This window comes from Corvus cornix, chromosome 4 (assembly GCF_000738735.6).
Source record: "Corvus cornix cornix isolate S_Up_H32 chromosome 4, ASM73873v5, whole genome shotgun sequence".
Taxonomy (NCBI): Eukaryota; Metazoa; Chordata; class Aves; order Passeriformes; family Corvidae; genus Corvus; species Corvus cornix.
In genome coordinates, this window is record NC_046334.1 from 57,364,400 (window position 1) to 57,380,757 (window position 16,358).

At 36.7% G+C, this 16,358-nt stretch overlaps 1 protein-coding gene across 8 annotated transcripts in view; it reads left to right on the forward strand.

Annotated features, from left to right (window-relative positions):
* Positions 1-16,358, forward strand: part of LCORL (ligand dependent nuclear receptor corepressor like) — an 84,861-nt gene that overhangs the window by 22,682 nt on the left and 45,821 nt on the right. For all 8 annotated transcript variants that reach the window (XM_039551709.1, XM_039551710.1, XM_039551703.1 and 5 more), the window contains 3 exons: positions 3,147-3,212; positions 10,016-10,095; positions 10,314-10,443. In XM_039551709.1, coding sequence (XP_039407643.1) covers positions 3,147-3,212; positions 10,016-10,095; positions 10,314-10,443 — 276 coding nt within the window. The remainder of the gene's footprint in view (positions 1-3,146; positions 3,213-10,015; positions 10,096-10,313; positions 10,444-16,358) is intronic.

The window sequence follows — 16,358 nt, forward strand, 5'->3', positions numbered from 1 at the left end:
AAAGGCGGGAGGGAGGGAGAGTTAATATGGGAAAAAAACCCTGTTCACAACTTTATTCAGAAATGCCAAATCTGGAAACTTGTAACTGTGTTAAGAGACTAGCTGAATCACAAATTTCTACTTATGAAGACAGTTAGAGGAACCCATCTTTGATTTTAAAGGGTGTCAGGTAATAAAGAAAGCTGATTCTTTCTACATGAAGATAGATAAATTTATTAGAGAAATAAGGAGTTTGACAGATCAGGGTATTGCAAGTTATTAGAGCCAAGTGTTGCTTTGCAGTTTGGAGCTAGAAAGTGTCAGATCTTGAGTAACAGTTTCAAAAGGCAGTTTGGAATCAAAGAGGCAATCAACCACCAAGAGACAGAAAATTCTGTAAAATTATTTTAAAGCAGAGTTTTTCTATTAGTGAATCATAAAAAATATAAGCAAAGTGTATTTCTGACTGGTTTCTGTAGACACTTCAGGTTCTGGAGAGTTCCAAAGCTGCTACTACTGTTTGCTTAAGCATACTGACTCAAGAAGAAAAGCAAAGGTTTATTGAAGTGCTTGTGTCTAGATGGTTACATTTTAGGAATCAGTGCCAGCATTCATTCGTCAGTACTAGTAACTAAGATACATCTTCATGTTTAGGTTAAACTAAATTGTATCAATTCTGCTGAGAGGCAGCAAAAGTACTTTGTGGAGCCTGGAAGTAACACAAGTGCTTTCTGGGAAAATTTTAGCATAAGGTCTGAAAAAAGATTCTCTTGATGTTCATAGGTTGTACAAGTAAGTGTTCTTTTAAAAGAAAGTATCCAGTATCCAAAGGTGAGGAAGCAAATGATCGTGCAGGCTAAGTCTGTTGGCTCTTTGGAGCCGTTCTGTAAGACTTGGAAGAGAAACAACTCTTTGGATGGGTAGGATGGAGCTAAGTTTGGTGAATTAGCAAAGAAGCAGGCTGGTGTGTCCTTTCCTCAGGGTAAGGAAAAAAAAACCAACAAAAAAACCCAACAACCCCCAGTGTTGTAAATTGTAAATTCATGTTGTAAATTGTGTAAATTGCCGTCTTTAATACAAGCTGTATGGAAGTCTGTTTGGAGATTGCATTGTTCCTTAACAAACTGCTGCTTCACAGAGCTGGGGTTTCTGTGCTCATGGTTTTGCATAGGCAGGAGCAGGTAGTAGGGCAGGCAGATACGGACAAAAGTAAAGGCAGAAACAAGTAACACCCTCCACGGGGTGGAAAGGGTGGTAGATGTCCAAAGACCAAGGAGGTTTTGGGTGCTGGCTAGGACAGTAAATAATCTTCCTGTTGTTTGATTGACAAAGTCTTGCGAAGTAGGAGTTGATGTTTGCTCTTCTGAAATAAGCGGAGTTGTCTCCAAGAGCTGCTTCATTCATTTCTTTACCCAGTGACAGTAACTTGCCAGAACCTAACCAGCTGCTGACCTAAAATGGCTCACAGTCTGTAACATTAATGGTCATAGCAATACACATGGTGTGTTCTGTATTTCCGGTCTGTTGTGTTTGGAGAATTGCTGTCTTAACTTCAGGCTTCATCTCTTGCTTTTTTTGTCTGTAACCCTTTGAAGCCAGAAGAACAGGGAATTTGTGCAATGCTAATATGATGTGAATTTACATTACATTGAATCTAAGAGTCACTGGATGATGCTTTAAGGTAAATTTTAGTGTGTGCCTGGGCCTTGGGCTTTTTGCTTTCTAGTTCTTGTAGACTGTTTAAAAGATATGTGTATATCTATTTGTGAGAGGACAGTGCTTTTGTCATTTAATTTGTGTCGTCTCATAATACTATATTTATTACAAACAAAAGTGGAAGATAAAATCCGTATAGCTCAAGATATAAAGGTATAAATCCATTTATAGTTAAAATAGCAGATTTGTCGAGATTATAATTGATTCGCAATATAGTCCATATACTAAAATTACTTTGCAATGCAAATTATAAAAAAACTGACCTGTCAAACTAAACAGCTCCTACGTGTTAAGATAGCTTCCCTTGTCTGCTTTAAATATGGTACATATTTATTCTTCCTTATACTAGTACACATACAATCTAAACCAAAAAGTAGATACAGTCTTTGGTGAGAGAACAGGATGTTGTGTTGTCTTAAAAGACATCACATGATGAGCAAATTTTGTGATTCTGAATGTTCTTTGTTGATGGCAGTTGTTTCCTGAAGATTTTGGTATCTTTTTTGTGGTGTGATGATAAAATAGTCTTGCAAAGTTCTGGTCTAGCAAAATAGCTACAGACAGGCCTTTAGTATAAAGAATGAGAACCTTCAAATGCTGCTTTGAATTATCCTCTTATTTTCAAGTAAGCTTATTATTTGAAAGGAGAAAGGGGGGAACTTGGAAGCTGTTTCTATATTGAACAAAACTTCTGTTATATTGGTGCTGTAAATTCTTACCATATTTCATCAGTTGTCATGCATTTTTTTGTGGGTTTGGGGTTTTTTTAAAATTTATTTATTTATTTATTTATTTTTCAATCCTTTTATTTGCTCTGTGTCTCATCTGCCTTATTGAAATATGTGATTTTTACCAAATACCTAAACAGACTAGCTGGTAAATCTGTAAAATAATTGGATTTATCTAATCCTTAGTTTTAAAACGTTTCTGTATGGATACAGAGGACTAGAGAGCACTGTCATGGTATCAGAAGCAAAAGAAGCTTGCTTTTTTCTATTCGTAGAAATATTAGCCTGCTCAGATTATGTTGTTTCAGGAGATCTTAAATGAGAAGTTTCTGATCTTGAAGTTTTCATTTATTTTTATTTTTTCCTCTCTCTGTACATGACTTTGTTTCTCCTGCTAAGAGAGGAACTCGTTCACTTACATAGATCAATGAGGCTAATCCTTCCACCTTTAAGATTCTGTGGTAGTTATTTTAAGTCTAATGAGGTTGTTGGGGCATGGCTTAATAGGCTGATTGTGGGCAGATGGCAGTTGCCTTGTCTTATTTTTATCTTCTAATGCTGCTGAGTAGTCCTATAGTGGAATGAGTAAATATTTGTTTGATAAATGTAACAATTTTTGAAATTGTCCTGAGAATTTGAGGATACTGGTTGCCAGTTCTCTGGAATTTGCTTTCTTTCAAGAAACTTTTGATTTACTGTTTTAAATGTTTCTTTTGTCTCCAGGTTTTGAAAGTATTTTAGAAGGGCTTTATGGACCAAGGCTACGAAGAGACCTCAGTTTATTTGAAGGTAAATGAGCCAGCTTTTAGTGCAATGACCTTAACTTACCGGTTTTTCTTCTAGCTAAAGGTAGTTTCAAGTATGTATTGAATTTGAAAAAAGGAAATCTTCCAATGCTTTTCTTTCCAATGGTCATTTACTCATTTTCTTGTCAATACTGTGCATAAGCAAAACACTAGGTAAAATGATACCTAGGTTTTGTTGCTATACAGGGGAATTTGGATTAGCTAAGCTTTTCTGTGAAGCTCTCATGAGAAATACTTACTCTTCCGGAATAGTGCATCTCCTACTTTCTTTTTGAGCATCTTTTCGAAAGGGAAGATAAGCTGCTCAGCTTCCTATTGACATTAGTTGGTAGAAGGAAGGTAGTGGATGCTAGTTTGGTCTTGTAGTGGTCAAGAAAGTTTATGCTTTTTATATATTCATATTTTTTACATCTTTATTATATATAAACCAAGCTTTTTATTTTTATTATACTTTATATATGTATAAAGTCATAGCTGTATTTAAGTGCGTGTGTCAGTGTGTGTGTGTGTGTGTGTGTATATCTATATACACACCTTTTCCATTAACCTTATAAGACCTAACATTAGTCCAAATGGGTTTGGTTTTGCTGGAATAGCTGTCAATAACAGCTAAGTCCTTAGTTAAGTGTGGAATGATATATCTGTCTTTGCCAACATGAGGGCTGTTGCTTTGAAGTCTTGCAAGAAGTGTTTTCCCAAGTTCTTTTTATGTCTTAAGAAAATGTTCTTTCTGTTATTGAACCTTCAAAATGTTCTGTCCCATGTCTTTACAATTCATTGTCTGATAGTGTAATTTGGAAAGTGTATCACTTATTTAGTGCTAGTACGTGGGGTAGAGTGGCATGTACTGTATGTTTTAGTTTAGGATATTTTTGGAGTGATTGCTTTAACTTGGTTATGGTTTTGTCCTCTTTATATTGTGCAAGTTCCTTGGCTTATATCATATGCATAAGACAGTATTTTCATGGGGAAGGGGGGGAACTTGAAATGCTGATGTTTTCAGAATATTTTTTCATGTCTCAAGCTAGGCATGCCACTAATAAGACATAAAAACATTTAATAAATATGTACAGTTGGATTAGAGCTTGTTTTCATGAGTAGTACTCCCATCTGCTGTGATAAGCACATTTGAAAAGGAAACAGGATATTATTATAAGTTTACAGTACCTCTTTTTTTTTTTTTTTTCCCCAGGTTATAATTCCAATAGGTTGTATGTATTGGGCTTTACACTGATTAGTGGTTAAAGCTTTATTTTTTTTTTGTATCAAAGAGTTGACATTTTCTTTTTTCTTTATTTTTTTTCTTTTGTTTTTGGGTAAGGAGGCAGAAAGTACTGAGCTAATGAGGGGGTGGCCAAAGTCTAAGTGCTACAGTTAAGGGAGCGTGATATGCTACACAGTAAAGTTTATATTGCTTGTTTAGAGTTCATGTGTGCAGGTATTTGGCCTATCTTATGGGTAAAGTTTTAACTTTAACTTTTAACTTATTTGCCTTATGTTGTTGAAGATTTCTTACCTATTTAAAATCTGATATTTCCATTGCTTGCACATCTTTGCTATTTGATGTCCTTGTGACTTTGTCTTGCAAATTAAATTCGTGTTTATCTAAAATGTAAAGTTTCAGAGCTATTTTTTTTTTTTCAAATTCTGAAAATTTTTGTCAGTAATGTGCAATTAAAGCCTATTTCCATGTTTGACGCATCTATAAAATTGATTTTAGTTCTGGAGCCAACCATGGAAGAGAGACATGGCGTGGTAGGTTGGGATGCCCACCTTACCTTACTATTTTTGGTTCATTTTTATAGATATAGTGTCTGTAACTTCAATAATGCCATGTGAAATTGTTTATACTGGCACAGTGTAGGTCAGCTTTATTATTAATATAGTATACAGGGCTATTTCTGACTTGAAATCTGAATTTGGTTGTAAAGATTAGTACAGAACTCTCAAGTAAAATCTGTACAAATCTTTCCACTGTCATAAGTGCCACTTTTCACTTTACAGATAATGAAACTAAGATACAAAATAAATCATTTTCCTTAGTTAAAAGATAGCTGGTAGAATTAGAACTCATGTTCTTAGACTCTAAGCAATGTGCCTGAATTACTGCATCTTTTAAGCTGTTCATTTTCTTCATCATAACCACTAAACTTATACTGTCAACATGCAATATTATTGCTCATTAGCAGCAAGAGTATGTTTTCTCAAACATACCTCAAGAAATTATGTGGCTTTCTTGTGCAGAAATGTGTGAGAATTGGCTGAAATATATGCTGCTTAGCTACAATAGCATTTTTTCTCTTGCGTTCGTGGTTTTATCTATTGTGACATGAAAAAAAAAAATCAATAATGTGCATTAAATGTAACATGATTGATATATTTCCTCCTTAGTCCTGTCTTGAAATAGTATTTGGTCTGTAGATTAAATTATTGTATTGTATTCTCTTAAAGTTACTTGAGTGAATAATAACTTGTAATGACAGTTTAAATTTAAATGGTAAAAGGTACACTTCAGCTTTGCTAGACCATTATACTTTCCAAAAAAAATACCCTGTAAACCTTTGTTTTGTATCTTGAAATTCTTGTATGTGTAGGATTTATTTTGGACTTGCTTAAATGGTTCTTCTCACCATTATTCAGCACCAGTTTGTTTTCCTGACTGCTTGGATTCTGCAGCTTCTGATTGCAAAGGTGTCAAGTTCTGTATCTTGGCATCTGACCTTGGTTCATGCTCTGAACTGAGGCTTCTTATGTCAATGAATCTTTAGGGCTTTCTAATCCTTGCCTTAGCTCAAAATGACTATAAGTAGATTCACATATAAATTGTTTTTCTTTACATTCTACTTGTGGATAGTTAGCTAAACTGTTAAAAAGCTTTTCCTCCAATCAGGTGGTATGTGTGTACTTTCTTTTTGGGGGAATTATGTCCTGGGGTTTTATTCTCTTAACCACTGAGGACAAGCTGTCTTGTTGGAGAAAAGCAGCTCTCATTATTAATTTTTTTTCCAGGAAAAGATCCTCTTTATACAGGATGAAAGGTTTTATTTTTCCTTATGTTGTTTTGAAGTATTTATAGTAGTGAAAAATTATATTAGAAACACAAATCTAATAGAACTGGAGTTTTTATGAAATTAAAAATAGGAAGTACTTGGTAAACACCTCAGCTGTTTTAATGTACTTATTAGGAAGCGGTAGTGCTGTATAAAAAGAAAGGGGGTGATATGTTCAAAATTGTCATAAATAGCTGGAAAATCTTTTGGGATTATTATTATAATAATCAGAAAATTATTATTATTATTATCAGAAAATACTGGAAAGTAAGGCTTGAATTTTTTAAGCTATTTTGTATTTAGATATACTAGATAATTATTTAGTATTGTAAGATGGAAACATGGAATCCGTTCAGTACTACAGATTAATTTACTTAATTCAGCATTACTTCTTGGGAAAAGTGGTTTGGGGAAACAAAGATTTGAATCTCTTAAATGAATAAAAATTCTTTTTTGTCCAAGTTCACCATTTTATTCTTAAAAGATGGAAACAAATTTAACAGCTTTGTGCTAAATTGTTTTGGTGTCAATATAATAATAATCTGTACTGTGTTTAATATTAAAATGCTGTTTTCACAGTCTTAGCAACTTTTTCTCATGGGCTGGCAAGCATTATAGGTTGTCTGCAAATCTTTCATCATCTGACCCCCAAGCAAGATAAAATGGGGAGGGAAGATTCATCCTAAATTCAATGCAGCCGATGCAAGTTTGTTCTGCTTAAAGTGCTGTCTGTGCCTCTGACTTTTCTGAGAGTATGGCTGCCTATCTGTAGTTAAAAATTTAATAGTGGTCTCAGGATGTTTCCTGTGGTGGTGACCTGAGACTGTTGGCTGTCCAGCATTTGATATATCTTGTATGTGTCTGCTATCTGATGTCAGTTTTGCTTAGCGCACTGGCAGACTTAATATGTTGTACATGATTTGTACTACTTTGAATAAAGGGTTTAGTGTTATGTAGAGCTGATGTTTCTCAAGGTTTGCTTTTTTGGCAATACACAAGGATTGCTCTCTAGTTTGACTTTTACCAGTGGAAATTCAAGATTCCAAGGCAGAAGAATTTCTCTGAAAGCATAAACCTGTCTTAGAGTTAGGTGTAGAATCCCAAGGTTCATAAATAATTTTTCATGGTTGCAAGGAAAACAATGAACTTGTTATGAAGAAATAGTGTTGTCTTTATGCTGTGGACATCTTAAAGGAATAGCTCTAACAGGCTGGGACAGCTAGATTAATTCAGCAAAAATGACTCATTATCTCTTGTTACTGTCCAGCCAAGAAAAATACTATGTCTGTTCATGATCATCAGCTGTCCAACCTGTAAAAACTACTGTTTTGCATCCCTGAAAGCATATAACACATTAATACAGAATTCTGTTCTAAATTAGTATTTTAGATCTGAGTAAACTAGGTTCAAGTAATTATCTGGAATTACTTACATTTTGTTTGTGCTCAACTGAAAAAACTTTATTTTTCAGAGTCATTTTATTCTGATTTTGCCTTTTTAATAATATCTTTGAGAAGAAGTAAAAGCTCAGCAGTTGTGGGAGAAGTGTGGAGGACAGTGGGCAGTGGGAAACAACCCTGCAGACAGCAAGGTCAGAGAAGGAAGAGGGGAGAGGTGCTCCAGTCACTGGAGCAGATTCCCCTGCAGCTCATGGAGAGGACCATGGTGAAGCATGTAGAACCTGCAACCCATGGAGGACCATGTCAGAACAGATATCCACACTGCAGCCCATGGAGGACCCACTGGAGCAGGTGGAGATGCCCTGAAGGAAGCTACAGCCCATGGAGATCCCATACTGGAGCAGGCCTCTGTCAGGAACTGCAGCATATAGAGAGGAGCCCATGCAGGAGCAGGTTTTCTGGCAGGAGCTGTGGCTCTTGTGGAGTGGTCCCTTCCTGAAGGACTGTGCCCTGTGGAAAAGACACGTACTAGAGCTGTTCATTAAGAGCTGTAGTTGTGGGAAGAACACTGGAGCAGTTTGTGAAGGCCTGTAGCCCATGGGAAGGACCCCAAGCTGGAACCAGGGGAAAAAGAGGAGGAAGTAGCAGAGAGGAACTCTTACGAGCTGAGGGCAGCCTGTTTCCCATCCTCCTTGCACTGTTTGGGGTGGGGGAGGAGGTAGAAAGTCAGGAATGAAGGAGTGAAGCTGAAGCCTGGGAAGAAGGGGCGGTAAGGTGGTTTAGTGTTTTCCCTTTCTTATTATGCAAATCTGTTTTTATTGGCTGTAAATGAAATTTATTTTCCCCAAGTTGAATCTGACTTCCCTGTGACAGTAATTGGTAAGTGATCTCCCTGTTTTTATCTTGACCCACAAGTTTCTCCTTCTTATTTTCTCCCCTGCCATCTTATTTCCTCACCCCTGCCCTATTGAGGAAGGGGAATGAGGGCATCCCTGGGTTGGGGGGTGGGTTGGCAGCCAGCCAAGATCTGGCTACCATCATGTGCTATTAAAAGCAGGTAATCTCAAGAACCGCCCTAAACAGAACTGTGATTGTAATTTAGTGGTACAGAGACAAGGAGGAAACATACCTAGTAATTAATAATGCGGGGTGAAAAAGTTGTTTAGGTTGTAAGCACATGAACTGGAAATGAACAGGGTGGAGAAGACCTTGGTGTTGTAGTTAATCGTGTTTGCATTCACCTGCCAAAACACTGCAGCTGCTGCATAACTAGGACACTGTAGGAACAGTACTGCCTGCAGTGTAAGGAAGTCTGGTGTAAAGGTAAAAGACATAATCGTGAGGTCTTGGTCCCCATGTTCAGGAAACAGGTGTTCAAGTGAGACTTGTGCAGAAGAGATGGAGCTGAATCTCACGAGGAAAACCAGGTGGACTAGATTAGCCACAAAATGAAGTTTAAAGGGGGTAATGCTAGTCTCTGTAAATGCATCAAGGTGCTAAATACCTAAGCAGTTTCTGTTCATAGATACAAGAATAATATTGCCAGAAAAGTAAACTGGAATAAGTTGCCATGTGCAATTTTAAACAAAAAATTAGAAGCTTAGTTTTAACTATTAGCACCGTTGGTTTGGGAAAAGTGTTAAAGTAAATGGTGTTCATGAAGAGAAGGGTATTGGTTGAAAACTCTTAATTTTTGAAATGAGGCTTAGTAAGTTGTCTAAAGAAAGTAGATGATGTGTCTCCATTCAGTAGAAGACTGGAATTTATATAGGCAATATAAGTCTAAGTCCTGCATTCCGTCTAGACCAAAGTACATTTTCTGATAAAACATATAAAGCACTTTTCTAGATAAATAAAGTGCTACAAGTGAGTGTAAGGCTTGGATTTACCTATAGGAATGATATCAAATCAGTTACAATACTGTAAGTACAACGTGTGTAGCTCACATGATGAGGAGTCCATATTCTAATTCTTAGCTTAGTTTACTACAAGTTTGCACACCTCAGTTAAAAAGAATGATGTCTAAAATTCATAGCTTTCTTTGCAGTATTCAGGTGCCTCCACTAATTATGACAGATAATCAGTTTAATTACTACATTACATTGAGTTTACCTTTCCTTTTAAGAAAGGCACTCTCTGCTATTTGTAAGATGAGCTGTACAAGCCAGACAAGAATTTGATAGTATCTGAAGAATTGAATACAACTGAATGCATTGTGCCAATAAATACATATATTATTGATGGAATTTATTTAGGAGAATTTTAGGATGTGTATTTTGTTCTCAAAATCCATTTTTGCTTGTTTAAAACATCTAGCTTTCTTTTCTTCCTTTAAGACTGTGAGCCAGAAGAGCTAACTGACTGGTCTATGGATGAGAAATGTTCCTTTTGTAATTTACACAAAGAAACAGCCAGTGTAAGTATGAGCATTATATTAAGCATTACTTCCCAACACTCATTTTTTGGTATGAAAGTAAGAATCAGAGAATTAAATTTTGCAAATAAGTTAATTTTGCATTTTGACTCAAGGTAGTTTGATTTTAGTAGTTCTATTCCATTCAATAATTTAATGGTATATTTTACTACCAGCAGACTAACTTCTGAAAGATGTTATGATCTTCATATGTTTTCTAGGATCGTGCATCAGTTTTCGGTTCTTCACAGTCAACGCCTACAGAGGAACTGTCATCTCAGGGCCAGTCCAACACTGATAAGATTGAATGCCAAGCAGAAAACTATCTAAATGCACTCTTTCGAAAGAAAGGTAATAAAAGTCTTTTGTATTATGAAATATGACAAAAAAACCTAGAAGAATCAAATTATTCAGGGTTAATTTTGATTAAGTATTTTTTTATTTATCTACTGAAATAGATGTTTCTGCTGTTTCTCTTTTCTATTCCTTTGGTTTTCCTTAATCTTTTTCTTACTTGAATCACCAAATGAAGTACTACTCTTCCTACTTGCCATTCCTCTTTGTCCTGATGCATTATGTGTCACTCCTTTGAATCCCTGTTCATAAATTGTATCGGATTTTTCTTTTTACCATGAGCTGCTACTTTGTTTTCATCCCAACCTCAGGTGTCATTCTCTAGAATTTTAAGCGTTTAAACGTTTTCTGTTCCTAAATTCTCACTTCTGGCTTTCTACAGGAAAAACATTTTAGGTGAGAAAATGTGTTTTGCAGAATGCAAAATAGAATTTGGGATCTTCTTGCACAAAAGCTGCTCCTTCAAATACATCCAAGTTAGAGGTTAAAACTTCTTGTCAAAATACAGTATTTAGTAGCTCATTAATTCTTTGACTGTTCTTGTTCTTTGACACTCATCAAGATACAGCAGTACATGAGTGAGTGACAAGTCAGCTTAGTTCATGAAAGTTACTTGGTTACTCACTGTCAACAGCAGCAGAAATACTCATTTTCTTCCCTAAATTCATGTGAATGAAGAAATGTGAATGAAGTTACTGTGAATGCAGGAACTACAATTTTCACTGATTTTTTTCTTGGGTTTAGTAGGTGTATGTGGATGTCAGAATAGCTGAGTATGGCTAGGGTGACAGCTCTCTCTTGCTTTTAACAAAGAGTTAGTCAGACACATTCTCTTCCTTCACATAGGTGAGAGAAAAAAGCAAAGTTTGTTTTCTCCCTTTTACATTGCTGTAGCAGGAGAGATTATTATGCCCTTGAACCTGGGGTGTGTAGAATCTTTTTCTGTACAGACTTTGTGTCTGCTCTGTCTACATTTTGCTTTTTTTCATTTTAAAGAACTTGAAATAGAATGCAACAGCATTTTGAGTCCATCCTTTGGACTCTTGGCTTTCATTCAAACCAGCTATTTTCCATTTGAAATACAATGGCCAATGAAGTTGGCACTTCATTACTTCTTAAAGTCTTACTATGTTCTCATCACAGGCCCAGTTGCATGGCATCTCCCTAGGCAGGTATTTTAATTCCTTCAAATTTCTACTTTGTCAGATCTCTTCTTGGTCTTGATGTGTACAATGTTTTTCAATGTTTGCCTGCTTTATGCTCCTGCTGCAGATGATCTCTTTCGATACTCCTTGAGAGGAACTTCTGTCATGGGAGAAGTGAAACTTGGCATGACTTCACCTTAGTAGAGTGAATGACTTTTAAGTGAAGTTTTTCACAAAGAACATTTGGCTTTTAGCACCTTCTTTAGGTTTGATCTGCAAGATCAATAATGCTAGGTTAAAGAGGTTTTGTCTATTGAAAAGCAAAACTTCCAGGGTTTTTTGTGATTCTCTGAAGTACTTCTGTATTCTTGGGTAAGAATTTACTAAGAGTATTGCTTCAGTTCAGGTTTTAGCAGAGTCTTTATAAAGCTGTTCAAATTACAGGAAGTGAAAAGGAAAAAAAATGTAAAGGGCATGTGAAACCAATTTATGAGGTATTCAAGAAACTGATTTGGATTTTAGGAGGAAGATGAAGAGTTTTACAAAGAAAATCTAAAGTCTGCTTTCTGATTTTTGCAGGTTTTTCAGTGCAAGTATAAACTTACGAAGAAAGGAACCAAAAAAATTTTCAGTTATTGTTTAGCTAAGGAGTAGTTCTTATACCTGGTCCTAAACCAGATGTGCTGTCATTGTCAGAAAAATGTCGAATTCTTGGCTGGCTCTTTAAAACAGAGTAACACTTGTTTGGATTGCAAACTCCTCAAGATGAACTACTCTCTTACTATTGTAGCTAATTTAGGCCTCTATGGACAACATCTAAGACTAGTGAGCAAATTAGAGAGTTCATTTGTCGGTCCCATTATTTTATTTTATTATTTTATTTACTCTGGCTTTTTTAATTTGCAGACTAGTTTGAGGGGATTTGGTTGTGAGTTTGGAGGTTTTTTTAATGTCAGGAAACTAGTTCAGAAGATCTCGAAACATGCAGCCATGATATATTGTTGTCTGGAGCATACAGCCTTCAAACATTAATGTATGACAATTTGTCTGTAGAATCTGGGATAGAAGATGGTAGAACTCCTGCCAAAATGGGTAAACCCTTGTGATGCTGTAAATAACAAAGACTTCCTGTTAGGAACCCAACTTCATTCTGTGTTAGTGAAAGATGAGTTTGGTAGTCAGTTGTCTGTGGGAAAGGCCTGTGCTCAGCAGACATGTCAGCAAATCCAAAGTCCTTCTTGTCATAAGACATTGATTGTTGCCACTAAACAATGTAGCTGAAACCCAGATGCTTTCTTCTCAAGTATGGCATCTCTCCTTACCGTTTTGGTGGTGTAAGCAGAGTAGACTTGGTGCTTTTCCACTTACATAATGCTGAAGTTCAACTGTTCTGTTTTGTTAAGGGAAAAACACAGTGTGCTTTAAAAAATACGTATTAAGTCTTTTTTTACTATGATTATTATAGAATGTGACGTGATCATTGTTATATAGCAGAACCACAGTTGTTTAAATGCTTGGTCAGACATTTTGTTCACAGACTATTAATTTTCTCTATTTCTAGTAATCCACATTGTGTGTTCTTAGAAGTTCATTTTTCCATGCAATATTAGTGTGATGTCTTTAAACAAAACAAAAAAACCCCTAGTTGTGAATCAGGTTCTGTCTTCAGGATGTGATCCACCAAGAGAAGACTGACGCATGAGAAGCTCTTGTAGAAGTTAAGGAACTGAGGCACAAAATTACAGGAAAAATGTTTGAGATTACTTGAATCTTTCCAGTTTCTCTGGGCTGCTCTGACAAGTATCTTCAGTACCATGTTTGCTATCCCAAAGTAATTTTCCTGTAAGCTTTTTAAAGCTCTTTACTATTTCTAGACGTCTCTGTCATGTAGTAAAATATTTCCATTCATAAATATGGCTTTCTTACATCATACCATATACCTGAATTTAACTCTGAGTTCACCAGTTCTTTTTGTAGTTTTCTTTCAGTTGCAGAGCTGTCATAAGCTAGTTGTGCTTCTTGGACAATGTATATTTCATTTAGGAAACCTGTGACAATGTAATCATGCACACATTATTTTAGACTAAAAAAAGTGTTACTTTCTGAGGTGTAGTTTTGAGTTGTGCACACTTCATCCACAACCTGAAGTTTCTTTTTATTAATAATTTTAAGAAATCTAATTCGTCCTTTCAAAATCTGGAAGGTTTTCTGTAATCACTGAGAGCTCTGACACAGTTTGTGCAGTAAACTGCTATGACAGCTTTTCTATAAAGAATGTTTAGTGGGGTTTCAGCTGCTTTCTTAAGGAGGTAAAGCATACTTTTTGTGTTGACCTGCCAGTGTTACTGTCTTCACTGACTCTGAATTTCTTGATCATTTCAACTACATTTACGAGGATTCTTAGAAATATGACTGGATATAGAGTAGTGAAAATTGCAACCTGAGTAGAGGAAGAAAAGAGGTAGAATGTTTATGACAACAAAAGAGTGAACCTTTTTCCTTCTGTTTGTTGATCAGTCAAGTTAACTGAACTAGTCATGATACATAGCTCAGAATAAATAGTTGTATTCCGTTTTTGATGTGCTGGTAATCTGACAGTGACCCGAGTGGTCTTACAAGTAGAACTAAGAGCATCTCTGGGACAGTTTGGTGGCTATTGAGGCGGGGTTGTTACAAGAAAATGTGGCCTTTTTGTCAAAAGGGGAGAGATGGAGTGAGCTTATGAAACACACTGAGAAGCAATCGGGTGTTCTTAGTCCTGCTGCTCACACAAGAGGATTGTAGGGTGCAAAGGGGATTGTGATTCCCTGCTGCTTTCCACTGCCTTTTGGTATTGTGTCAGAAGAGAAATTAAGTCATTAGGTTGGCTTTTTAATGAAAAAGTACTCGTTTTCAATAAATGGGATACTGTTACGGAATACTATTTTGGGAGCTTTAACTTCTTATTCATTGTCCTGCCAAATCCATGTATAACTCTGAACTGTCCATCAAATCTGTCACCATAGACTTTGCAGTCTAGTGATCCCACCTAATGTGCAGAATAGTTAATAGTACAGATTTGAATAGTTGCAAACTGGTGCAGCACATAAACTGAGGAAGTATTAATCCTAAATGTGAGCTTTGAATTAAATCATTGCCGTTAGTCATGATTACATGATGTTTATTACTCTCTTCTCTTGCCTTCAAACTGTTACCTTGACAATCACAAGCAGAAAAAATCAAATTATATCATACAAATTCAGCCTTCTTTTATCCTAATAACATCAGGTCTGCAGTGATCTGAGAGAAACTAGAGGAACATTAGGGCTAACTTTTATTCTAAATCTTTAGAGACTGTTCTACTGGGTTTGAAGTAGTATGCATATACATACGTGATCCTTGGACTAAATACAGCTGCTTCATATTTTATATCAACTGTGAAAAATAGGAGTTTAAACAGATGTAGGCATGTAAATTTAAAACTTTGTAAGTAGCTATAGTCGCAACACCTAATAAAGCATCTTAGAAAAAAAACCCTATTCAGGTCATACCAAGTATATCTGGTGCCATCTGCTGATAATAATTAAGAAATATTTGGTAGTGATACTAAGTTCAGATATCTAACACCTTTATTGCCCTAAAATATGTTTCATTGCATTTAAAGATTTTATATGACTAATTACAAATGTCACATGTGTAGTGGAAAATTACAACTATGAATCACAGGATGGGTGAAGTTCTTCTCCATGTTCAGGTGGAATAAACTGCGCAATGAGATGCTGGGGAGCAGCACCACAGAAAGGGACCTGCAGGTCCTGGTCAATGGAAAGTTGAACATGAGCCAGGAGGGCCAGCCTTGTCCTGGGGGGGCATCAGGCACAGCATTGCCAGCTGGGCAAGGGAGGGGATTGTCCTGCTCTGTTCTGCAGTGGGGCAGCCTCACCTCGAGTGCTGGGGACAGCTTTGGGCACCACAATAAAAGAAAGATGTTAAACTATTAGAGAGCATCCAAAGGAGGGCAACAAAGATGGTGAAGGGCTTTAAAGGGGAAGCCATACAAGGAGTGGCTGAAGTCACTTGCCTTTTTCAGGAGAAGAGGAGACTGAGGGGAGACCTCAGTACAGTCTACAACTTTCTTGTAAGGGGAAGTGGAGGGGCAGGCTCTGATCTCTTCTCTGTGGTAACCAGTGACAAGACCTGAGGTCAGCCTCAGTCCCAAAGCTGTGCCAGGGGAAGTTTAGGCTGGATATTAGGAAAATGTTCTTCTGTTGGGCACTGGAACAGGCTCCCCAGGGAAGTCACAGTACCAGCACAGCACCACGCCTGACAGAGTTCAAGAAGCATTTGGACAATAATCTGGCTCATGGTGTGACTCTTGGAGCTGTCCTGTGCAGGGCCAGGAGCTGGACTTTGATGATCCTTGTTGGGTCCCTTCCAACTCAGGATACTTTATGATTTTAAGGCAGGGTCAAAGTCTTTACAATGGTGCATAGCAGGATAATGACAGATTGCAAACAAGTTGAAATGAGAGGTTCTTTTTAATGTGAGGAAAAATGAGGACAAGCACCCAGAGGTTGTAGAGTCTCCCATCCATGGAAGTATTCCTTACCTAACTAGGTAAAATCCAGAGAAACCCAATTTGACCTCATAGATGACTACTTTGAACAAGCAGTTTTACTACAGACCTCCCAAGGTACTTCCACCATGACTTGCCAGTTAATGATTCACATTACAGAACAGTCAATGTGATAGCAACACTATTTGCATTTATGGCAGGTAAGTTTAGAT